General features: G+C 41.6%; 2 protein-coding genes across 9 annotated transcripts in view; one reads left to right on the top strand and one right to left on the bottom strand.

Annotated features, from left to right (window-relative positions):
* Positions 1-2,078: 2,078 nt before the first annotated feature.
* Positions 2,079-16,305, top strand: NUP50 (nucleoporin 50). Of its 8 annotated transcripts, none has more exons than XM_079975327.1 (10): positions 2,079-2,193; positions 3,417-3,491; positions 4,237-4,440; positions 6,824-6,904; positions 9,101-9,184; positions 10,641-10,830; positions 12,097-12,747; positions 14,451-14,529; positions 15,182-15,300; positions 15,918-16,305. In XM_079975327.1, exons 4-10 carry the CDS (start codon positions 6,836-6,838, stop codon positions 16,118-16,120), a joined length of 1,395 nt encoding a protein of 464 aa, XP_079831453.1. In that variant the 5' UTR covers positions 2,079-2,193; positions 3,417-3,491; positions 4,237-4,440; positions 6,824-6,835; the 3' UTR covers positions 16,121-16,305. The 8 variants fall into 8 exon arrangements, with proteins under 8 accessions (XP_079831453.1, XP_079831454.1, XP_079831452.1 ...); XM_079975328.1 differs by having other exon boundaries at positions 4,237-4,446; XM_079975326.1 differs by having other exon boundaries at positions 2,080-2,193; positions 4,237-4,430.
* A 5,353-nt stretch (positions 16,306-21,658) lies between these two features.
* KIAA0930 overlaps positions 21,659-25,854 on the bottom strand; it is a 61,770-nt gene continuing 57,574 nt past the window's right edge. Inside the window, exon 11 of the transcript XR_013838605.1 lies at positions 21,659-25,185. The gene's annotated coding sequence lies outside the window, so the exon portion shown is untranslated. The remainder of the gene's footprint in view (positions 25,186-25,854) is intronic.

The raw sequence follows: 25,854 nt of genomic DNA, 5'->3' as shown, positions 1-25,854 counted from the left end.
CCGGGACCAGGGGAAAGAGACAGTGGAAGAGGACTGGAAGAAATTCAAAATATATCTTAAAAGTAATTGCAAAATTGAGGAATGTTAAGATGTCAGGGGGTAAGAAGTAAAGAATTGCAGCAGTAAACAAAAAAACTTAAGAAATTTTTATGAAAGGGAATTAAGACAATGGACCTAAGGGTTGCTAAAGAATTATTAAACAAGGATGCAGGGATGGGGAGGTATGGGGGAGTCAAAGAAAAAAGGGTATGAACTGATGAGCTTGAAGTCATATTGTTTTATACTGTTCTTATTATTTGTTTGGAAAATTAATAAAAATTATTATAAAAAAAAAAGAGAATCTATGGGGCATTGCCAACAGAAAGATGAGAGACATGAGACCGAGCAATGCAGAAGAGCTGAAGGCTGCTATTGAAGCATCCTGGTCTTCCGTAACACCTGCATGGTTTTCATCAGCTGTACGGCATGGACATCACAATTATAACAAATAAAGGCTTGACATATCTTGCTTTGCATGTCATGAGTCTATCTCATACATTAGTTTCACCTCTTAAGTTGAATTACTGAAATAAAAGAACTATGGATGGAGGCTCACAACATTATACATGGCAGAAAGTGAGGAGGAATTAAAGAACCTTTTAATGAGGATGAAAGAGGAAAACGCAAAATATGGTTTGAAGCTCAACATCAAAAAAACTAAGATCATAGCCACTGGGCCCATCACCTCCTGGCAAATAGAAGGGGAAGAAATGGAGGCAGTGAGAGATTTTACTTTCTTGGGCTCCATGATCACTGCAGATGGTGAGAGCAGCCACAAAATTAAAAGACGCCTGCTCCTTGGGAGAAAAGCAATGACAAACCTAGACAGCATCTTAAAAAGCAGAGACATCACCTTGCCGACAAAGATAGTTAAAGCTATGGTTTTCCCAGTAGTGATGTATGGAAGTGAGAGCTGGACCATCAAGAAGGCTGATTGCAGAATAATTGATGCTTTTGAATTATGGTGCTGGAGGAGACTCTTGAGAGTCCCATGGACTGCAAGAAGATCAAACCTCTCCATTCTTAAGAAAACCAGCCCTGAGTGCTCGCTGGAAGGACAGATCCTGAAGCTGAGGCTCCAGTACTTTGGCCACCTCATGAGAAGAGAAGGCTCCCTGGAGAAGACCCTGATGTTGGGAAAGATGGAGGGCGCAAAGAGAAGGGAACGACAGAGGACGAGATGGTGGGACAGTGTTCTCGAAGCTACAAACATGAGTCTGACCAAACTGCGGGAGGCAGTGGAAGACAGGAGTGCCTGGCGTGCTCTGGTCCATGGGGTCACGAAGAGTCGGACACGACTAAACGACTAAACAACAACACTGAAATAAATGAACTTTTCCACGATATTCTAATTTTCCGAGTTTCACCTGTATACCTCAGTGAAGATCATATAGCCATCAGTTAAATATCATTGGGTGATGCATAACTTCATTCCTATTAGCTTGCAACCAGAAAATCCAGGAAGTTAGAATGCTATCTTATATCTGCTTATATCTGACTTTAATGTGAGTTTTGTTTGTTATGCAGGGAGGGGGTCACCAATTTTGGCATTTTCCCATTATTTCTCCCTTCTCCTCCCAGCTTAAGCAGGCCTTGGATACAGCAATAATTCTTCTTATGTATCTCTCACAGTGTAACTATAGGATTGCTCCGTCCATTTAACTAAAGTTTTTAAAATAATGTTTTAACAAATTCATTGATTTTGGGGGATGCTTTCAGATGAGAGTTTATTGCTGAATCGGTTCTGCTCACGGGCAAAACTATTTTTGTAGATTCTACGCATCATCATCAAAATGTCAGCCCATATGTCCTTTACATTTTCATGTACCACGAAAGACCTGGTAAGTGAAATATATCCCTTTTCAACAGCAGAGTTAATAGGAGAAGTAGTCCTCGAAAGAAGCGCGGAACTTCAGGGAGAAAGAAGAGCGGCAGCGTCCGGCGGAGCAGTGCTTCGGCCGGGCGGAGCGCCGAGGCGCGCGGCTGCGGAGGAACACTCCGCCCCCTCCGCAGGTGGGCGGGGCAAGGGCGGGCGGGCGGGCGGGCGAGCGAGCCGGAAGCGGAAGTGGTGTGGCGGCCGCGCTTTCTGCTGCGCGTGCGCCCGCCCGCCCGGCCTCCCGCCTTCCTCGTTCTCTCCGCCCGCGGCGCCATCAGGTAACAGCCCCGCAGCGAGCGGGGAGGGGAGCGGGGCGGCTTCCCCGGGAAATGGCCCGGGATAGCGCAGCGGGCCCCACCCCCCCGGGGCGCGCGGCGGGGCGGGCGGAAGTCCGCTTCCGAGGCAGCCGTTAGGCGCGCGCGGCTGACAGCTCCTTCCGGCTTCGCTGAGGCGGAGGAGGCGGCGCGCGGATTCCTAGACCGGCCTGCCGCTCTAGGGCGCGCGGCCGGCTCCCTCTCCAGTTTCCGCCGCTGAGGGAGCCGCGAGGCAGCCGCCGCGTCGCCGGAGGAAGGTGAGGGGCGGCGGGGAGAGAGGAAACGCGGCGTGTTCGTGGCTTCATTTGTTTGTATTTTATTCGTTTATTTATGGCATTCGCTCCCGGCAGAGAAACAAGCCTGTTGTTTCTGTGCGTGGGATTTGCATGCCGAGTCTCCACCCTTAGATCTCGGGAGGGTTCGCAGCGTGACGTGAGAACACGCGAACACGCGGCGAGGGGGGCAAAAGCAAAGCCGTAACCGGCAGGGACATGGAAAGAGCCCTAGGCCGGTAACCAGCCGAACGCCCCGTGGAGCAGGATCGGGTGCTCAGTGGAGGGAGCCCGGTCCCCGAGGCCTCTGGAGAGGAGGCAGGGACCGCCTCCCCCGGAGGGTTTGAACCCCGGCCTCGCCCAGGCCTCTGGCCACGATCCTCATCATCATTCATATTATTTATTACATTTCTATACCACCTTTTGTCTGAGAATCACAGGGCTGCTTACCATATATAAAAAAATACAAAGATACAAACAAAACCGTGACCCAACCATCACCCCACACACAGGGTTTTAAAGGCCATACTGTAGCTTGTTTAATTAGCCAAAGGAGAGAAGGGAGAATTAGTCTGGGGGAAGAGGAATGTTTTTGCCTGGCACCTATGGCACACTGGCTCTGATTTTGGGGCTTGGATTGCCACCTCCTGTTTTTCTGGTGTTGCCTATGTTCTATCATCAGCAGCAGCCTTATCACAAAAGCACAGAGAAAGTTCAAGGTGGTGAAGCTTTTCTTTTTTTTCTTTGGCATGGAGTTGAGTGGCAAGTAAAACATTTCTTCCTGCTGAACCCTCCTGAGTGTTATGGTCCTGTTTAAAATAAGGGGCATGGCCTGTTTTTAAATCTTGACAACAGTGAATCCTTGCAACTTGCCATGGTCCTGCCTTGATATTTGTTTTTATTTACCACCTACAGCACATTCCTCCTGTGAAGATGTGTGTGCATACTGCATAAGAGCTGCTTGATTTGTGTGGTGCCTGGGTTTCAAAGGTATGTGTGAGTGGTTGATCACGGGGGCCAGATTTGGAACGAATGTGAACTTTTAATGCCCTTTTTAAAGAAGTGGTTAAAATTAGGTAGAGTGACTGCTTTTTGTCAGTCCTAGGCAGGGCAAGAGTTTGATTTCTAAAAGAAAAGAGAGTTGTCAGTAAACACTTCAGCTGCTTAATGTCTGTAAGTTAGGCCAGTGTTTCCCAACCTTGGGCCTCCAGCTGTTTTTGGACTACAACTCACATCAACCTTAGCTAGCAAGACCAGTGGTCAGGGATGATGGGAATTGTAGTCCGAAAACAGCTGGAGGCCCAAGGTTGGGAAACACTGAGTTAGGCAGCTGTTGGAGACACCAGGAGCAGGGGCCAGTTAAGAAAGAAAGAAAAAATGGGACTCATAGATGGGCTCCAGCTAGCTGGCCAGTCAACTCTCAAGCTTCAGAATTATTCCTTATCCTAAATGTGGTGAGGGTAGTTACTTAGTAGTGTAGGAAATATAGTTTATGCATGTTTAGAAATACTGTCACCTTGATTTCTTCATCTGATCAGATTGGAGGCCTGATGTTGGGAAAGAGGTTCTGGGTCAGATTAAGCCTTCATATGCACCACAATGGTTGAAAAGCTAGAGTGTTTGGTTTGCATCTAAGAGATGTGAGCTCATGTCTGTTTTCAGACATGATTATACAGTGTTGCATTGGGCAAGTGGCTTTTTCTCAGTTTTCTGTTTATACCAACCTATCTTACAGGGCTTTTGTTGGGAAAACAGACTATGAATAACAACCCTTGCTACTATCCCAGAAGCTAGAGGATGCTCTCCTCTTTGCCACCACTGCATTATGACATCATCAACCATATATAGGAGCTGCTGCTTGCCTTCTTTGAAACATAGCTTCATCTTCCAGCATTCTGAAAGCATTAGGAGATAGATCAGGAACTTCTGGTTTGTGGTGGTACAAGTGGGAAGTTTATAATGATTATGTACTATAAGTAAACATGAATTCATGGTGCTTGAATGTTTTGACAAGAGGAGGCACAGGCTCACTTCTCATATCATTCCAAGTTATATGCCTCTATCCTACTGAGGCAGACCAGTCTTCCCCCCCCCCCAAGTTTCTCCATTTGGCCCCCTAGACCTCTTTGGGCATACTTTCCAGCTGTACACCTGACATCACACAGGCAAAGCCCCTTTGCTCAGCTTCCAGAGCACCCAACAACCAGCTGCTTGTCAGGAACACCTGACAAGTGGCTGTGCAAAACAGGGTTAAACTTATCAGCTGATGCAAAGGAAGGGTGATCCTGCTTGGCCCAGGTATGTAAGAGAACTCCCTGCAGAAAACCTGCTTCGTTTGGCTGTGCCTTCAAAGCAGAGATGTGATACATATGTGCCCTGAAATGTAAGAGGTTGCACCCTATGATATTTCTACGCTGAACTTAGATATGTGCAAGGTAGGTGCAGTGACTGTTCACAACACCCCTTGATAATGCATTCTTCGTTGATTTGCTATGCTAAGGTAGTAGCCGTTTTGCAGTCTTATCAGCACAGTCTATTTCTTTGGGGCTTAATCAGTCTCAAGAATTTACCCAAGTTACTTCCCAGTACCTGAGTAAATTTAAATTTCCAAAGCAAGGAATAATTGCTACCAACAGTTATTACTGTTGTGAATGGTCACTGTACACACTTGCATTTTGCATCTCGTGCTCGTCTTGTGCTAATGTTAACATTGGGTGATAAGCAGCTATGACTTGCTGCTTGTGCAACTGACTTATTGCAGTTTAGATTTCCTTGTCTACCCAAAAATATTTTACGAACGATCAAGGGACTCTCTGGAGCAGATGGTATCACAGGGGACTTTGAGGGACGGCAGGTGAAGGAGACATTCTGTTGCATCCACCTGTGGATGTTGCCTATTCTTTTCCCCTCATGCATCTGTTTCAGTCAACTGACACACTAAATGCTTCAGCTGATTAATTCCTGATTGCTAGTCTGCTGTTAGAGAAACCAGGAAAAGGCCCGCAAAAAAAGTAGACAGATATAGGCTTTTGCTGACTTAAAGCACATTTCATGAGCTACATAAAGGCCTAATTGAATGATTGTTTGAGGCATCTCAAACAGTTGGCTGTTCAAGACCTTTATGTAGTTGAAGAAGTGGGTGTTTAATTCCACCAAAGTTTATGCCATGATAAGGTGCCACAAAACTTGGGGTTGTAATTAACAGTGCTAAAGAGATGGTATTGTCAGCAGAAGTATTTCTTCTTGCCTGATGGATCTCCCCTCTCTTCCCCCTGCATGCTGCTATGGCGATTTTCCTGATCCTCCAGAGCATCTTTGGGAAGTGTACACTGTGGCAGGAGAGTGGGAAAGCCCATTGCGCTAGCAGGTATAATTGTGCTGGCTTCTGCTGGTGCTACAATTTAGTTGAATGCTGCCCTTTGTTTTGGTGGGGAAATTTTAATCTTCATAGCACCTGGAATTTGGTTTCCTTGGTATCTGATAAGCAGGGAAGATAAAAGTAAATATGTTGTAGGTGTTAATAATTCAGTCCATAAAAATAATGAAAAATATTCCTGAATGATACTAAACATTATTATTCTATATGGGATGAATGTGGGATGACTCCTTGAACTAGATCTGTGATGGCTAACCAAGAAGAGTCCAAGACGTAAATTCTAATTTGTGAAAAGTACCATGTAAGCATAAAATTGAGTACATATGCAGTAGCTACTTCCTCCCAATGACTTGCTGTACATTTGTTTCAAATATGCTGAACTAGGGGACAAGTGGGAGTATAAATCTAATGCATTCATAGCTGGACCACTACGTGTCTCCAGGTGTGCCACAAACATCCCTTTTCCAAACCCAAAATACTATGTAAAGGAGGAAGTAGTCTTCCAACAATGTGATGTTTTCCTATACCATCAAAAGTACCAAGTGACTGAACCTGTAAATTTGTTTTAATTCTATATTGAAATTCTTAATGAACTATTTCTGTTGGAAATGTTGGTGCCTTTGTAGGTTCAACAGATAAGGAAACAGACAGGCAACTGGAGAACACCTTGAGATACATAAAGCTACATTCTTTTATGGATGAAATGGTTTACATTTGTCAGAATCTGATTACTCTTTTTGTGACTTATTTAATTTTAACACTAAGGCATTACATAATGAACCATTTAGTGCATTTTAGTTTTTTAAAAATCCATCACAAGTCACTGAATTATTACGTAGTGTCTGGTAATGCAAGCTGCTCATTGCAAGTTGCTTGCCACCTATTTAAAAACCACTAGATGTGAAGCATGGCTGATTACTCTTTCGTTTTATTTGTTCTAATACAGTAGTGCTGTACAATGGCTAAGAGAGTAGCAGAAAAGGAGCTGACTGACAGGAACTGGGATCAAGAAGAAGAAACTGAAGAGGTAAGGAAGGTTAGATGCTTTTATTAGAAATAAAATTGAAATAGTTGCTAGAATCAATAGGAAGATCATGGAAAACTAAATGATTGCATTTTATTACTATGTTGGCACTGTATCGCAAGCTAAACATAAAAAGAACAGATTACACCAGGTAAGCGGATTCTCCCTTGTAACTTTCATAGACCTATGGGCAACAATTAATTGCAAGCACATTCATGTAGCTAGCTAGTATCGGGGCTGGCTCATTCACAAGGCAAGTGGTCCACAGACTGCAATGGCTGCATCACACCTCATGTGGAGGCTGGATCCGCTGCCTTCTTGGCAGCTCCCCCACCCCCACCCTGCAGTGCCATCTCTACAGCAACATCTCAGCAGGTAGGAGGCACTGCTTTTCTCCTCTCACCCCTAGGGAGGAAATGGCAGGAGCTGCCTTCTGGGGTCATCACCTCCCCCTTTACATCCTTTGATTCCCACTTCAACTCTCAAGTAAGGTTGATCTGATTCCTCTCCTGGTTCCCGGTCCCTCTTGTTCCTGATGTAGATCTGCATTCACTCCTTCTTTCCTGGTGGGGAGGGGCACCATTTCATGGTTTGCCTCAGGTGCCAAAATGTATTGGGCAGGCCCTGGATGGTTTTGTCAGTTATATGCAAGGGATGTGTTTTGTCAAGATTACATTTTGTGTAGTGAAAATCAAGGCTGTTATTCTAGTCCTTTGTCAAATGAGTTCAACAGAAAAAGGCTTAGAGGTCCTGGGGTGTTTGTGGTTCTAGGCTTTTCAGTAATGGCCCATCTCAGAGCATCATTAAACCTTTTCACATCTTTGCAAATGGAATGCACTTCCTGAAATCATTCAAAATGCCAATAACCAGAGCTGTTTCTAGTCTTCCTTAGCAGCTACTACCTACATTTCCATAAATCTGTTTTATTGGATTGGAAAACTTGCAATCATCTCAAAGGCCATAAGTGAAACCTAATGCCATTAAAATTAGTTCACATTTTTTCCTTTGACCTTAACTGTACGTGAGTTACATCATATGTTGTATCAGCAACCTAATAGCTTCATGAATGTATTCAACTTTGGCTTCTTGTTTCCGGTGCTCCAGGAATGGAGTTTCTCCCAACGCTGCATGAGAGAGACAGATGGAGATAATCAGATAATGATGGGGGAATTTCATTATCTGTTTTCCTCTTCGGTTGGAAGAGGGACCAAGCTCTCACCCACAGTTTGCCTGGCGGTCTGGCACTTGCTTCCCCATGGAATGCAAGGGCAAGCTAAGGCACTGGGTGCATGGAGTACTCTGGCTGCTACGAACCCCTCCCATCCCGTTCCTGGTTATCCTGTTAATTGGGCTTTAATTGGAGCAAACTACAGGCCAGAGACGAGATAAGAAACTGAAAAGATGTAAAAGGTTTGGACTGAGAGCGGAGGCAAAAGGCCTTCTCGGTACCAGTGCCTGCCCTGTGGAACTCCCAGCAGATGTCAAGGCAATAGACAACTATTTTACTTTTAAAAGACAACTGAAGGCGGCCCTGTTTAGGGAAGTTTTTAATGTCTGATGCTGTATTGTTTTTAATATTCGTTTGGAAGCTGCCCAGAGTGGCTGGGGAAACCCAGCCAGTTGGGCGGGGTATAAATAAATTATTATTATTATTAGATACCCTAAATCAGTTAGGATCCAATTTGGCATGTTCTGACATACTTAATGTGACAATTTTACTAAGTTTTACTTATTTCACAAGTTTTCCTAATATCCCATAGTAGTTGCAATGAAAAATTTCATTAAGAAAAAAAAGCATTGAAGCACACAATGTATTTTAAATGCTATATTCAAACAGAAACCTGTTAAGTATATTGACATAATTTTTTATGTTATAAAAGGGTAATTATTTGACTTCCTATTGACACAACTTTGGGAATGTTTCTTGATAAAGTAGGGTTTACAGAGTCTAAATATTTTTGTAGCAGTCAAGTGATAAACCCTTTATCGACAAAAGATTCACAAGTAGTTTTTGTAAAATGCTATTATTAAAACTGAATATATAATGTCTATTTGCTTATTATAAAATGTTGAGCCTTATAGTGTTAAAAGTGAATGTGTATTTTGAAATTAGGGTTTTGTAATACAAGGGAATCAAGAGGCAATTTTCTGTGTGCAAGTGGAACCTTGTTTGTTCTAAGAATATAATCTTCCTTGCAGGTGGGAACGTTCTCAGTGGCCAGTGAAGAGGTTTTAAAGAACAGAGCAATTAAGAAGGCAAAGCGTAGAAATGTGGGGTTTGAGGTACATAAATGCACTAATTTTATAATAAATGTCTGATTCTTGGTCCAACCATTTGTATTGCCAAAAATGCACAGGTAATTGTTTCTTATGTGGAAAGTACTGTAAATAATGATGCACAAATTCAGCCAAGTATTGAAATGACTGAAGGTTGTTTTGACGAAATATTTCCTGTTTGAAGTGAACCGCACCTAGGAAATTCATATTGTGTGAAATGGCCCCAAAGCAGAGCAGAATGTTGAAAACAGTTGGAGGAAGACAAGAGTGATAGAATACTTCCCATATTTATTTCACCACTCTTTCTAGGAGCCAGACAGAGATAAATCTTCTGTCCTCTGCGCAGCAACCCAGTTGCCATGCCACATTTTCTAAAGTGAAAGTAGCCATTGCTTGCTTGGATTTTGCATCCCTGTTCATGATGGTAGCTGTAGTGTGTAAAAAATAATAATCTGATAAATGTTTTTGATTCTGTCCCCGTCACATCCCACTGCCCAAATACATGCACAGTCTGTTTGAAAATAGGTTTGCTTTTAGTATTATTATTTTAAACTTCTTGCAAGTTCGAAATCTTTCTCTTCCTCAGTCATATTCTTCTAAACAGATCTCCAGGGATTTGTTCAATTTTTTTGAAAACCCAGAAGCAAAACCAATGTTCTTAGAGTTGCAGATGTTTTCAGTTTTCAGTTTGTCTGTTAAAAGTGATTTTATTGCTGGTGAATTCCATACTGATTGCATTCACATGACACAGCAAGCCAAACTGTGACTTACCAGGATCTCACAAATGTACAGGCTCCCAAAAAGGAGCCTGCAGCCATGTTTTTCCTCCATGGACTTTTTACTGCCACACTGAGCTAAGCCAGAGTTTGGCTTAGTTTGTCATGTGAACCAGGACTCATGATTAAGGTCTCGCCTTGCAGGCGAAGCCAAGCCTTTGTTTGTTAATGTGTGTGTTACTGTTGATTGCTCTCTATATTGAAGGGTGGGGGTAGCCCTTCAGGTGGCTCAGGAGTGAGTGATTACTCTGAGCGCTCAGGTTTTGTCCACATGGGTTGGGTTTTCTTTAATCAGAAGATACCATTTGTCTTGTGATAGTGAATCTAATTTCACAATGGCTCAACATATATTGGCTGGTCCACACATACATGTACACTTCATTGATACCCATGGGTTAAAGGCAAGTCAAATGTCTGAACTATCTACATGGAAAAGATACTTAATGTTTGGTGATAAGAACATTCCATACTTAGTTTCCAGAGATGTCTGGAAGGATACATTTCATCATTTGATGAATGTGTGTGTGAGAATCAGACAGGGACCAAATATAATACGTCCTGTAGAATATTTACCTTGAATAAGGGAAGCAAAGATTTTGTATGGGTGGACATTAACATAATCATACTGATGGAACTTTGTGGGGATACAGTTAAAAAGTGAGATAACTGTTTTACATTTCTTTCAGGCTGAGAGTGGTGGAGCTTTTAAAGGTTTTAAAGGTTTCGTTTTGCCGTCTGGAGGTGGAGGATTTTCTGGCTTTGGCAATGGCACCGGAACAAAGCCTTTGGGGGCGCTATCTAATGGCGGCGGCAGCACTGCAAATAGCTCATCGTTCACCAATTTAAAGACAGCTGCTGAAACAACTACTACATTTAGTAAGTTCACCAGTAAAAGTTTCTCATCAGACGATACTTGTAAAAATGTTTTTAATGATATTAAGGGAGTTGAAAGGTTTATGTAAGTATGTGTCACATCCAGCCCTCATATCAACAAGCATATAGATGGAGGTGATGATCCACTTGGCATTGTGTGCTTCAAAAAGCTGTTGGGCAAAAAAAAACAAAAAAAAAACCACATATCCATGCATGGCTAAAATGGTTAAATATGAGCCAAACATTCTGGATGTTCAGTATATAAATCACTTACATAAGCTGATTATTTACCTATTGTTCATTTATCACATCTTTAAAGTTGCACTATTTTCCCTCACATTCCCCCCCCAAGAGATCTGCACATATATGAACATACCAATTACTACATATTTTTGTTTCTGTCCCCAAGGCTATTTAGGTTGTGTTAGAAAGTAGTTAAGCGTTCATAGGCATCTATATCTGGATATATTGTATATATTTTATTATACACACATATACTCATTATTTATATTTTACCATTATTAAGTTAAATTATAATATATTATTGTAATAGCACATTATAGTATGGAGCATATATATATTTTTCTTGTTATATGTTGCCTAGGAGCACGTAAGGATTTATAGTGTCATTCATTTTTTCATTTCAATAAGTTATGAAGAGGGCTGGTCTGTCCTATCCTGAATACATTGCTCATTTAGACCATTTGTGCAGTGTCCAAGTTCCTTATGAGCCAGTCTTCCACCTTTGGTATCTCTTGACTTTTTCCATGCTTGCTCTGCTATCATAGTGCTGCAATAAATGAATGATAATTTCTTCGTCTTCTTGAACAACTACTTCCTTCACATATAAAATCTATACATTTATATCAAATGACCCATTAAAAGTACTAAGTTGGGCAAAATATTTTAATTTCACCTATTTGCTCTTGGAGCCTGAACTGACTCTGGCTGGTTGGCAATGAGACCTTGGGGTCATAGTGGATACATTAACAAATATATTAACCCCAATATCATGACGGAACAGAGCTCTGGTTCCCAGTCTCACGATGGTACAGCTATCCATATAGATAGAAAGATAGATAGAGATAGATATATAGATATATACCGGTATGTATATTAAAAAAATTGGCATTACCTGGAACAAATCAGTAGAACAAATTCAGTAAATAGAATGGGGGGGGGATGCTTGCTAGAAATGGGTTCAGGTCAGGTTTATGTATGCATACAACATTGTAAAGAAAGTTCATAAAATGCTCTTGTTTCTAATAGGTTCTGTGGTGTCCAGTGGTTCAGTGAATAATACTGTAACTGAGAAAAAGCCTCTAAGTGTGGAAGCAAATGGTGAGAGCCAGCAGCCATTGTCCTCTGGATTCACTGAGAACAAAGCATGCAGCCCTGATGCTTATCATAAACAGTTAGCCGCTCTAAATTGTTCGGTGCGTGACTGGATAGTAAAACATGTAAATGCCAATCCACTCTGTGACCTGTCGCCGATTTTCCGAGACTATGAGAAATATTTAGCTGAGATAGAGCAACGCGGAATGAGTAGTGACAGCGGTTCTGAAAGTGACAGTAACAAGACAGTTGGAACTCAGCCTGGGTCTGCATTTGGGAGTCCGAATCTTCAGCAGAGTTCAGCGTTTTTCTTCAATAACAACAAATCTGAGAATGCACCAGGAAAGAAAACAGAAATGGAAAAGAAAACGGAACCAAAACTAGGGTCTACGTCAACTGTCTCCTTTACTTTTAGCAAGAGCGTAGACAACTCTGGTCTGAATTCTGGTGCATTACCTAGTTTCTCATTCTCTCCTGGAAGTGCAAGTTTATTTGGAAAAGATACAAGCCAAGGCAAGGTTGTTTCTTCATTTTCCAGCAAAGCACTAGATATTCAGACAGAAAGTGGTGGCAATGAAGATAAAGGTAAACATTTATTGTTTTAGAAGTTGAGAAATGGGATTCAGTCCCATGTTTCTTTGAAATCTGGTGAGCTTCCGGCTGATGTGCAGAATTGAAATCTGTTTCTCATGCCAGAGGACTCTAGGATAGGGTGTCACTGAGGATTACAAATAATAGCTGGCTGCCCAGGCCAGCTAAAACTTATGGACCCCTGCAGGAATGCCTTTTAGTATTGGGTGACTTTGAATAGAATTTGGTGCTTTACTAGCAATCTGCACTGCTTTTTCTACTTTGAAACTTCCATAACAAATGTTTGTAGGTGAAATTATTGAAAGCCCTGCTTTGGTTCTCCTTCCATTTAAATAACCTTAACTATAGATGGGGTTAAGCAGGGGTTGGGGGATAGGAAAAGGGTAAGAGCACCTCCACTGCCCTGTCACATGATGATGATGATGGTAATTTAAATTAAAAAAATTAAAAAATAAATAATTGATAATAATAATTGATAATAATTATTATTTATACCCCGCCCATCTGGCTGGATTTCCCCAGCCACACTGCAGCTTCCAACAAAATATTAAAAATACAATAAAAAAATCAGACATTAAAAACTTCCATAAACAGGGCTGCCATCAGATGTCTTCTAAAAGTCAGATGGTTGTTTAACCCAGGGTTGGTGTGTTATTTATTACAAAGAATCTCTCTCTCTCTCTACATATATATATATATATAAACCTTTTTGTTATTTACTTTATGGCAATTGGGAAAAAATAAAATAAGCTTTTAAAGTTACAGTTCAAGTAGATAATTTTAATCAAGAGTGTTCTTTAAGAAATGTAGAAAGCTTATAAGCCATATTTTAATGTTCAAGGCTTATAAATGTAAGAGTTGAAGTAGAAGTTGAGTGTGAAATGCAGCAGTGTTAATGCTAATCAGCACAGCTTAAAATATATTCTAATATCCAGGGGTCAGCAAGGAAGGTTTCCCTCGCCTGGGCCAGTTCACTGCAGGGGAGGTCCCTCCGTGGGCCCACAATTTCCGGCATCTGCACATGCACAGACACGATTTCCGGCGTGTCCCTGCGCTGCGCCGGTTTAGTGCAGTGCACAGGGACTCGCCGAGCGGGTGGCTTGGTTCAGGGGCGGCTCGTGGGCCGCTTGTGGCCAATGGGCCTTAGGTTGCCGACCCCTGCTAATATCTGTAACTTCTTTCTCTCTAGCACATTGTTTGAAGATTTTTTAGAAATACATTTTATACTGATGACCCTATCAATTAGTATCAAACTGACAGTCCACCTACCTTTTTAGACATACTGTGATCTTGCTCACATGGAACCAGAAGCTGAGCCATGGTTTAGCTTAGTGTTATGGCCGAACCTTGAGCTCATGGTTTGTTTTCCCCAAACAAGCAATGGTGAGTGGTAAGCCACAAACAAACCTTGGTTTCAGGCCACAGCTATCTGGGGCAAGGCCAGCCATGAGCCCAGGTTTGGATGCAACGCCAAGCCATGGTTTAGCTGCTGGTAGTGGAGCAACGAAGGAAAAGTAAAGCACTTGTGAGTTGCTCCTTGTCAAGCCATAGTTTGGCTTACTATGCCATGTGAACCAGGTTGCTGTATCTGATATCTAATATCCCCATGTTTTTTTCAAACATCAAAAGATTTTTATGTACTGCAGTATCTTTCCTTGTATATACGTAACACTTACCTGAAATTATTCTTCCTACAGGGGGTGATGAAGAAGATGAGGAGCCACCAAAAGCAGTAGTGAATGAAATAAAGGAAGATGATGCCTTCTACTCAAAGAAGTGAGTTGTGTTCTATGATACTTATTACCACGATCATGCTCTTACTGTAGAGAGTTCAGTATGCCTTTTTCCCTAATTTTGTATGTGTGAGTGAAAGTCATTAGCAGTTTATAGTGCATTACAACTACAAACTAAATGAAATTTCTTTTGCCGAAGTTATTTTGTATCTCTTTATACTACTGGAGTTCAGACTTTGATAATTCCAGGGGGTACAAGTTAAAGGTTGCCTCTATTTTGGCACAAAGTGACTCAACGAACTGCTTAGCCTTTGTCTCACCCAAAGAACCGCAGTCTTTTTGTCAGGAGCTCACTTTAAAACACTCTAAAGGCAGTTTTTTGTGCAGCTGGGGGACTGCTGTTTCTCAGAGTAAATCTGAGGCCCCCTTGAGCTCATGGTTCTTTAAATCTTGGCCATTATTTTCAATATACTCTGGAAGATTCTAACAAATAGTTTTATCATGTTCCAAAGACTTCTTTTCTGGAAGGACTATTTATATAACTATTAGTCTGGCTAGTTCCAGCCTGAGTTTAAATGTATTATTTGTTTGCATGCTGGTGTTTGCCACATACAAGCTACTTGGAGGCTTTTAATCACCTTTCACATTCATGCACGTTCTGTAAAATGAATCTTGTCTATGTTTCTTTTTTTCAGGTGCAAAGTTTTTTACAAGAAAGATAATGAATTTAAAGAAAAAGGTATAGGAACGCTACACTTAAAACATGCAGGAAATCAGAAGATTCAGCTATTAGTACGGGCAGATACCAACTTAGGTATGTTATTATTATTATTATTAGTTCAGTAAACTTCCAAGCCACTGCTAAGTCAAAGGCTTCTGGCTTCTTTCACATAATTAAGATATTTATGATGGTCCTTTTTTGCTCTCATGCCTACAGCTGTATAGAATTTTACACATAAGTAAACAACAGGCACATCTAGTAGTGGCTGTGATTTGTGTCCCAAGTTGGATGTATGCTGTTGCTAGCACATAGTTGATGCAAAACAGCACTGACAGCCATTACTGCAAGTTTGGCTTACCAACCATGTAGTGTTTGGCCACTGGATCTCAGGAATTTGTTTTTCTTTTTGAATTGCTAAATATTAACACAATGAGATCCTGCCCATTTTTAGGAATAGTAGCTAATGTGATGAGGAAATGAGGAAATAATGGAGGCTTGTAAGTCAGTAACAGCACAAGCTTTTCCCAGATAAAAACATCTCTTGTAGCAAGGAGCTGTGGCAGTGAACCACTGCCAGGTGGAACAGCCTGCGGTTGGCTAGGTGGATCAGTAACACCTGATTTTCTCATACCTAGTGTCACCATACCACGACCTAAACATTCACATTTTGTATTTATTTTGCTCTTTTCCCAACTTCCACTCTGTTGCAGGCAACATATTGCTGAACATTTTGGTGCCTCCTAAGATGCCATGCTCCAGAACAGGGAAGAACAACGTGCTCATTGTCTGTGTTCCAAATCCACCCATTGATGAGAAGAATGCTACCGTCCCTGTTCCTATATTGATAAGAGTGAAAACAAGTCAGGATGCAGATGAGTTGCACAAAATTTTACTGGAGAAGAAGGAGGTCTAAAATCTGGGCTGTTGAAAATTACAGACGAAACTTGCCAAACTGCTGCTGCTCATTTCCCCTCTCTTGACTCTGCTAGTAACTTTTTAAACCACTTCTGACATTCTAAGGACTGTTTAGGAACTCTGAAGAGCTTTGGTGAGGGAAAAAAATTAAGATGGCCAATAAAAGCTTTTAACTTGACACAAGAGTCAATTCTTCCTCCCTTCTAATTTGAATATCTAATGCATGAACCATATTTGAAGAAAACCTGCATATCAAAAAATAAACATTTTTATTATACAGAATAAAACTGATTTATACTCAAATGGTGTAAAATACTACACCGGAAATTGTGTAGGTGGAAAGAAATTTGACAAACTTCTTTATCTTGCATCCAAGTTTGAATTGAAATCCTCTCCTAAATGTGAAATCACAGTTCAGATTATGTTGAAGGAACAAATGTTTTAAATTGAACAGTATAGTTTTTGTGTTTTAGTAACAGCTGTTAAAAATCAGTACCCTGATTTTTAAGGCCAAAGTTGCAGGTTGTTATTTTCTCATTCCCTAGAGAAACAACTGAGGGAAAAGGTAGCATGGCTATATTTTTTTCAATCCAATCCTGTCTCTTGGATTTTATCAAACCTGGAGCATCTTGTGTTGAGATATTTGATGGACTTTCTTCCATTGTACTCTTGCCAAAGCCTTATCTTCAGGCTTGAAAATTCTGTACAGTCCCCTTTAATGCCAAGGGGCTTGTGCAAGAGAGCTGTGAATTGTGCCCACACTATTTTGGGTGTGCGCCAGTGTGCATTTAATGGGATCAGCAGTCAGACCGTGAATACCCTGCTATTTAAATAGTTGTCTTACTAATGTAGCAGTAGCTAGTAAAGCCACACATAACCAGTCCACAAATATTGGTTATCAGGTTCCGAAACATCTGAATCTTTAAAGTTCTAGTCGTACCTTAAAACTGGAAGGGAGCTGGGATGCTGTGGAAGCAGGACCCGTATTGATTATGAATTGGTGCCTTTTTTGCATCAAGTTTTAAGTGTTGGACTTCCTAAAAAGTAAGTGTGGAGTATTTCAAGAGTTCAGCACCCCACACTGAAATATCTTGGGGTACAGTGTCCAGCAAGTAGTAATCTGACCCAATCCCCATTAAAATAAATGGGAGTTACCATTTATGTTAGTGAGGTTTGGGCTAATGAGCTTCACACTGGATTGTTCTCTTTAGCATTCAAGGTGGCGAACAATCAGAAATGCTAACTTGCTTGTTAATATTATAAATGGGAACATGCATATGGAGTTCAGTCTTACTGTTAGAGGCTCAGGTTGAATGGCCAAGAGCTTCAGTAATATTGTGTGCTCTTGTCTTTGAGAAATAGTGTCTTAAAAATCCTCAGTGAGCTTTGTTTACTCCCCTGTGTCTGGGCAAAGAGCCTGCTCTTTTTCTAGAAAGCAGATAGCCTGTTCCCACACCCTCCTCTAACATAATTTTAACATTGAGAGACTGTTAATATTACAGGTATGCTGTGTATTTGCACTTGTCTGATTCCTAAAGTGCAACTGTGTATATGTAACAATTTTTCAATTATCGAGTAGAATAAGAAATAGCATTTCATTGACATGGAGTTTGTTCTCATAATTTTTTTGCTATGTCTTACGTGATGCTGCTTCTGTAAGAAATCCAGAGTGCGCATGTTGCTTTTCAAAGTTAAAAGCAGCATGAAAGAATAATCGTAATGTCCATTAAATGTTTGCAAGAGCTGGTCAAAAGGCGTTGCTTGGAAGTGGTTGTGTTATGGAAAGTGGTCAGTTCCTTCTTTCTTAGAGCAAGCATAAAATGGGATTATTTCACGCTGCTGCTGAGGAAGGCATTCCAGAAATGCATTGGAATTTCCTGCACCTCTTGGAATGTATGTCTGCTGCATAAAAATGTGAAGATCCCTGCTGTGGGTGCACCTTTGCCATCCTGTGTGGGTTGTGACATGATATAGCGAAGGCTTCCCAGGCACTGCCCTTCACTCACCCTCTTGGGGAAAGCTCCATCAGCCTTCTGCAACCTGTCCACTGCCAGATGCTTAGACTGCAGCCCCATCTAGTAGGTTTTGGATGGAGCTCCTATGAGCTGTAGTCCAAACCTGGAGGGCACCAGGCTGGAGAAGGCAGTCATAGATACACAGAACAAATGCATAAACCAGCAGACTTGAAATCCTAAATGTAAGTGTTGACTTTGTGATTGGCCCATCGCTTTCAGTAATAAAAATTATTATAAGAATAACAATCTGAATTACTAAGTAGATCAAAATTGGCTTGCTAAGAAAGAAGGAGAATGTGCATAGACTTTGTTTTGTAGGTTTCTGATGTTGGCTTGCTCCTGCTGTGAAAGGTAAGATCTCATTTTTGTGTGTTGGTTTTACTCTCAGAGTAAGTTTAAAAGGCTGTATAAAACTGGACGATCATTTTTCTTTTGCACAAAATTGTAGCTTTAATTATATTTAAAAATCTTAATCAAGTCTATTGATACTTTGCTGCATAACAATAAGGCAGTGTCTTAATTTGCAGTCTGATCACTTGTCGCCTTGTAGACACAGTGTTTGTAGTCTGACTATATTGCTGTAGGATTTAAGTGACTGTTGTTCGCCTGTTGCCTGTTTGCAAGATTGCCAACCAAACTTGCAAAATCATTTTTACAGAAGTAGAGAGTCTAAAGAAGTCCATCTACTGATTTATTAGATACTGCTGCTTTGCACGTCCAGAGTTTTCTCTTGGAATGACAGGATTAAAGGCCTAGCTGCCACTGAGCTGGTCACTGGTGTCCGCCCTGCATCTCTTCAGACTGCAGGTAGGGGTTCTCTTGATTGGATTCACGTTGGCTAGAATGGTTGTGGCCTAGCCTTCTCCCTGACATTCAGGATTCTGTGCGGAAGGAATTATTTTGTAGGAAAGAGTGTTTTGTTACATGAGCCCCGTCTGCCACTCAGTCCAGATGCAGGCCTGCCACTCAAGGGAGAACTAGGGCAAACCTCAACTTATTTGGGGAGTGTGCTGTTTCTCTATTTTTTTAATTCATCAAAAGGTTTGTCATCAAAATCCTGTATAGAAGGGGTGTGGAGAATATTTGGCTACTTTTGCTCTGTTCTCAATCTGCTACAAGTAGTTTGTAAACTGAAAATATGTCGCTACATATAAGGAGCAATAAGTACTGTATTGCATCTTGCTTTAACTCCCTTTGCAACATAATGTAATTTGACAACTGTTCTGTCTAATGCCTTAAGTTATTTTTAGCAGAAGTTGCTAAACTGTATACCACAAATGTAAACATTTGATAAATTTCACAGTGCATGGAAACCATGTATAAAAGCTTAATGAACAGCTATCTGAACAATCGACATGAACCTTTCTTTCCATTTGACTGTCAACATTTTTGTTTGTTCCCCATCTCATAGGACGCCATCTGAAAGGCTAAACAAGAATTGAGACTTGCCTTTTATCATTTTTCACATGTCCATTTGCTAGCTGTAGTTCTTTCGAAGGAAATGTATAAAAATCCATGGAAATGTGAATAAACAATTAGGATGTGTGAACTCCGATCTGTACATGTTTGCATTCTACCTCCTGGGCTTGGTGGCAAAGATGGTCAGGGTCAGTGCAGCCAGGTAAAGAAGAAGTGGCCGGGGGTGATAACTTGGTCGTAGAGCACAGTAGGATCCACATTCGGTCCATTGCTCCTCCAGTTCAGGAAAGACGGCTGACTAGCAGAGCCCTCTGTCTTTGGCCTTAGAGAGAAGCTGAATAGCCGGTGGGGATATGGTCAGTCATGGTCAAAGGCAGCTTCATATGTTAAGCGTCTTAATGACCTAACATTTGATCAATGGAGCTCACGCTGCTGTGAGGGGAGGTGGCATTTGCTCTGCTGCCCGTGGCCTGGACCCGCTTACTCTGGAGGGAAATTGAAGTAGCCTGTGGGAATTGCAGTGAAGTGAGTGGGTGTCCTTGGGAGAGTCCACTTTGGGGCACTTGGTTTAAGTTCTAGGTTTCTTCCTTTGCAGAAGATGCTGCAGAAAGATCAGGAATGTTATTGCCTTGACAATGAGGAGGGTAGTGAAGACTTACCAAAGTATTTCATCTTACAAGACTGTTTCGAAGCAAATGTAGTTCCTTGACTTCTTTTGCAGGGGGGGGTGTTAATATTGCTGGAGTATAAAGCAGGATTTTTAGTAATAAATGGATTCAGTTATTTAATAGATCTTATACTGAGAATTGCTAAATTACCATGTCTAGCCACAGCATGGACTGGTGATTTCTTGCATTGTGGTATTGCATAGCTCACACAGTGCACTACAGTTCTGCTTTAATTTAAAGAAAAAATGGTTTCTGAGGCTCTGGAGAAGTTTGAAAAGAGTATCTATTTGTCATTAGTGATTTGCAGGGGTCAGGCAGGGACACAACTCGCTCTGTCATTAGTAGAAGCAAAAGAAGTGCAAGTTGGAAAAACCCACTGCCATTTAACTTAATTTTATATATTTCGGAATATAGCATTCTAAAGTAATGTTTCTACCATATACTTGTCTAATATCGATGCATACATATGACAACTTGAATTTCATGTTACAGGAGGTGAAGACCCACAAGCATACTGTCCTAGGGATAATGTACTCCAGCAGAACTAAGCCAGCCTTTGCCAACCCAGTGCCTCATCAGCCCCAACCAGCATGCCTAATGGTCAGGGGTGATAGGAGTTGTATTCAAAATAATAAAGGGCCTGAGGTTGGGCATAGCCTTAAATTGTGGGAAGTGTTTGTGTTTGAGAAACAACCGATTGGGACCAATCTGATAGGTGCTTCTTACCCAAGATATACATACAGTGTAACCTTGGGTTATGTACCATCCTAATGAATGCTTCGGGTAATGAGCTCTGCTGACCTGGAAGTAGTACCTCACGTTGCGAACTTTGCCCCGGGATGCAAGCGGAAGTTGTGCACCGGCAGCACTGCAGCAGCGGAAGGCCCCGTTAGTGAAAGCGCGCCTCAGGTTAAGAACGGACCTCCGGAATGAATTAAGTTCGTAACTGGAGGTACCACTGTACTGAATTAAGTTGAATTTTTACCCTTGTTGTATATGACATTTTAGCTTTCCTCTCGTTTGTTGGGACTTAAACGCTACCTTGGCACACCAAAAAGGCGTGGTGTGACTAGTTACTTGATTCTTTTCAATGCCAAATACTCATGCTTTTTTTAAAAAAAAACCTTCCAATTTTGATAGATTTGCCAGGTTGATGCAGCTGCCCAAGAAATGCAAAGGCCAAAACTTGCAGATGCAGAGCTAGTTGTGCAATTTTTTGGCTCCAGGGTTTTTGCTACTTTGGATGTAGTAGTAAAATTTACTGCTTGCTATTCCAGCATGATCAAGATGTTGAATGTCCGCAGTTCAGTTTTTATGACCACAGTCAGCATCATGATAGAATCCATCACAGAACAACATAGAATCCATGGCCCATATTGTAGGCGTGGACTTCTGAATAATTTCTCACAAATCAGCATACACACACACTTAGCATAATGTTTCTAAGAATAATTTATTGGCAGTCACTGTTCATCATAGGCGTATGTAATATTTGTTTTTTCCTCACGTACAAAAGTGTTCCTGTTGCATTTTCCTTGCTTAGTGGGCTCAGCGACATAGCTGTAAAAAAATTATAGCACAAAGCTGACTGAGGCAGAAACCATGCAACATGTATATCTGATCATACATAAAGTATGTGAAGCAGGAGGACCACAGTGGTCATTTCAGTCTCTTTATCTTGGCCTCTCACTGTAATTACAATTAGTGTACAAAATACTATTTAAAGAGTGTGAGTATAGGCAGTTTATTCCACTGTACACTTTCAGTTGCTGTTGCCTTAAGTGTAATAAATTCAATGGTGAATGAGCACTGACTACGGGCAGCTAATTTCTTGGGCAGATTCTAAACCACTGTGGTCAAAAAAGTTTCATCATATTTCATCTCAATGGGATAATGTGCACTTTTGGGCCCAAGAAAGCACTATAATTGTTTGATCTACATAGAATTGTGATGGCAATAACTAGAGAGAAACTGGTTCCTATGACTTTGATGGTGATATGATGAGACAAACATTCCTAATACCCATTCTAGATGGCATTCCATTGATAAAACAGGTCAAGGCTTGGTTCCCATCTGATTCTGTGTGGACTCATTTAAAAGTCACAAACAGGGTCTCAAGCTCCCATCATCTTTGACCACTGGTAATGCTGGCTGGGGCTGATGAGTCCAACAACCTCTTTGGCGTGGGGCACAATTGTTCCCACCTTTGCTCTACTGAGTCACTGGGCCTCATGGCCCTCTCTGGGGCAGTGTTCAAAATCAACACTCATTCCAGAAATGTACCGTAATTGGATGGTGCAATCTAATGCATGTCTATAGAGGAGTAAGTCCCACGATGCACCATGGTGCTTTGTAGTGCGTGTGTGTATAGAGCTGCAGCCTGAAAGAAAAAGCAGGATTCAACAGCAACAGATTAACATCCTAAGAAAGTTCTTAAGATCTCTCTAGTAGTGTTTAGAATGTTAATTTGTGGTTTCTGGAACCGACTGCAGGAGTTAATTGGTTTTGTACTGTCATGGTTTTCATACTGATGTTTATTGTAGCTATTTGAATTGCATTTTGCTTGGGATTTGAATTATTGTGAACTGTTTTGGGAGTCAATTTCTCCATAGAAATTTAGGTTTTAAAAATAAGCAAGAAATTGGCAAATGATGTTCAAGTTCAGTGTACTGAAAGGTATTTCCATGTTGACTAGCAGCTTGAATATATCTTTGCATAAAAGAACAGTTCTTAGCATTCTGTTAGATAGATGCTAGAATCAACATTTGCCCTGCTTCAGGTGTATAAATGAAGGTCATCTGTTCATATTTAAGAAAGGAAAGGAATGCACTGTTTGTAGTTAAGGTAAATCCTGTCCATCACCCCTGATGGGAGGGAAGGCTGGCCTCATGGAGCAGGGATCCTAAGGCAGTCAAGAGAGATGCACAAAACTAGGCTTATGGCCAAAGGCTGCTTTCAAAAAATAACCTTTGGGAAGGCTACTGTGTGCTTCCCATGTGATAGCAATCAAGAATGCTTGTTCCTCAGTTATCACCCTAAGGATTATTACGAGCATTCTCAGTGTCTGTGCAGTGAAGTACCTCTTTGATGCTAGGAGGCCATCCTATATGAATTAAATTACCTGCCATTGATTCCAATACAGGATATTCTAATACAGTGGAAAGAATTAACATTTTAAAAGCTCCAACCCCAATGTGATCAAGAAACAGATCCCACAAGTGGGCTATAAAGGTAAGAGTAGGTTTAGTTCTGCATTGTTAAGAGTCACCAGGAAGCCACCTTAGGCCAAAGTGTACCGCTTTTCCTAAATGGCTTTCACAAACACCTCAGTGGTAGAAAGCGAAGCCCTGGTGCTGTGGGAACTGAGTCAACGGAGGGCAATACCCATCTTCTACCGCCTAACACTCTGCAGCCTAGCTCTCACCGCTCACTGGTCTCTGTTGAAATGACTCTAGTGTGCCTTATAATCAACGAATCCACAGAATCCACAGACACTATTCCTATCTATTGGATATTTTGCTCATACACATTTCTGGCATCTCATCATGACCTGAATTCATGTCTCTTACTGAGAAATCTGAGTGCAAGAGTTTCTTCTGCCTACGCACTAGCTGCTGAAGGTAGCAAGTGAGCTTATCTGGAGTGCTTAAATTTACATCGTTGCTCTAAAGAGACTGCCCTCTTACTCATAGGAGGGTATACTAAAGTTGCAGTTCAGGTGGACGGACAGGAAAACCATTTGGTGTTCCAGCGTACAAAGTACTGAACACGCCTGGGTGAATAAGGCCCTGTGGTAACTGAATAGTTCATTTAAGGTATTTAACATTAACCATAAAAATTGATCTAGCACTTAGAAAAAGCAGACCACACCGTCTGAAGGCAGCAGTGGGGGGGGGGGAGCTGAAACATTGAGATGTAAATTATGAAGTGGTTTGGCTGACGTTTGGTAGTAAATAAAAATTAAGGCTATGTCTAACTAGACAGACTTGCTTCTGGTACAAATGTGGTTTGTGCCAGTATAAACAGCAGGGGCAGGGAACCTGGAACCTGTTCCCTTCAAGGCGTTTCTGTAGCCTGACAAACTGAAGCAATCAGTTTTCAGCTGCATCTGTTGACGTAAAAACTCAGGTAATCAGCAAGTAACAGTACAAATCTTGATCAGAGTCCCTACAGTTCTGAGGTTCTTAAAACTCTACATTGGGCAGGGCTGGTCAAAAGCATCCAGGAAGGCTCTGCCAACCCCCCTTTGGATGGCTTTAAAAGGGGATTAGAAAAATTAGTGGAGATGATGACTGTTAATGGCTATTAGCCACAAAGGTGATATTCTGCCTCCAGGGTAGGAAGCAAAATGCTTCTGAAGACCAGTTGCTGGAAACAGCAGGAGAGATGCTCTTGTGTTCCAGTCCTGCTCCAGTATAGGACAGGCCACTGTGAGAACAGGATGCTGATCTAAATGGGTCACTGGCCTGATGTGGTTTTGCTGTCAGGTATTTTATGTAGCTGCTAAGTTGCTTTGAGATACAGTGGTGCCTCGCAAGACAAAATTAATTCGTTCCGCGAGTTGCTTCGTCTTGCGATTTTTTTGTCTTGCGGAGCGCGGATTCCCCGGGTATTAACGGCTTTAAGAAAAAGGAAGCAAACCCGCAAGACATTTTCGTCTTGCGAAGCAAGCCCATAGGGAAATTAGTCTTGCGAAGCAACTCAAGAAAGGAAAAACCCTTTCGTCTTGCGCGTTTTTCGTCTAGCGAGGCATTCGTCTTGTGGGGCACCACTGTATTGTTCTAGAAAGTGACAAATAAATGCAATAAATAATTGATTAGCATACAACCAGTCGTGACAGATTTTTTTACTTCCTTTTGAATCTGAAACCCTTATGTAGTGTGAGTATAGTATGAGGAGACCCTGACAGACGTTCTGCCTGTACAAGGAAACAGGTGTAGCCTCCAGCCCATGACCATTGCCTATCAAGGAACAGGGGTAGAGCAATGACTTGGCAAAGCTGTCTCAACACTTCTCCAAACATCAGCATTAAGTGGCTCAGCCCACAAAACACTTCTCAAGAGAGTGCAGCATAAATTTAGGGTGGAGAGGATTCTTTGTGTCATTAAAGTCCTTCAAACCCAGCCATGTACAGATGCACATTATGTTCACATATAATCACAGAGCTATTTGGAATTTAGATTTTACATATAGAGCTGGATTTTAAAAGGCACAGAATAGGCTGGCAACAGCCCAACATTTTCACCTAAACACAACCCCTGCAAGAGATGGTTGCCTAGTAGCCCCACTGCTGCATAAACCTGACATACAGAAAGGCCTCCAGATCAGCCCCAGAAGCCCCAGATCAGCCCCAGATCAGCCCCAGAAGCCCCAGGCATTTCAGTAGAAATATGTGGGCATGGGAGCATATGTGGGCATGGGAGCATCTTTACATTTCTATGTATCCAGCTCTTTATGCCACTTTAGGGGGACTAAAACAGGCCTCACCAGCACGATGTGGTCTAGCCTTTACTTTCTGAGGTAAAGCATGACAAGAGGAGTAACCGCGCTCTAAGCAGAAACTGACATTAACCTGCAAAACATGGAAAATTTAAACATGCCTCTAGGAGTGAGATGATCTCTTCCCCTTT

The sequence above is a fragment of the Podarcis cretensis genome, assembly GCF_951804945.1.
Source record: "Podarcis cretensis genome assembly, chromosome: 5".
NCBI classification, from domain to species: domain Eukaryota; kingdom Metazoa; phylum Chordata; class Lepidosauria; order Squamata; family Lacertidae; genus Podarcis; species Podarcis cretensis.
Note: the sequence above shows the minus strand (reverse complement) of the source record. Positions and strands in the feature narration are given on the sequence as shown.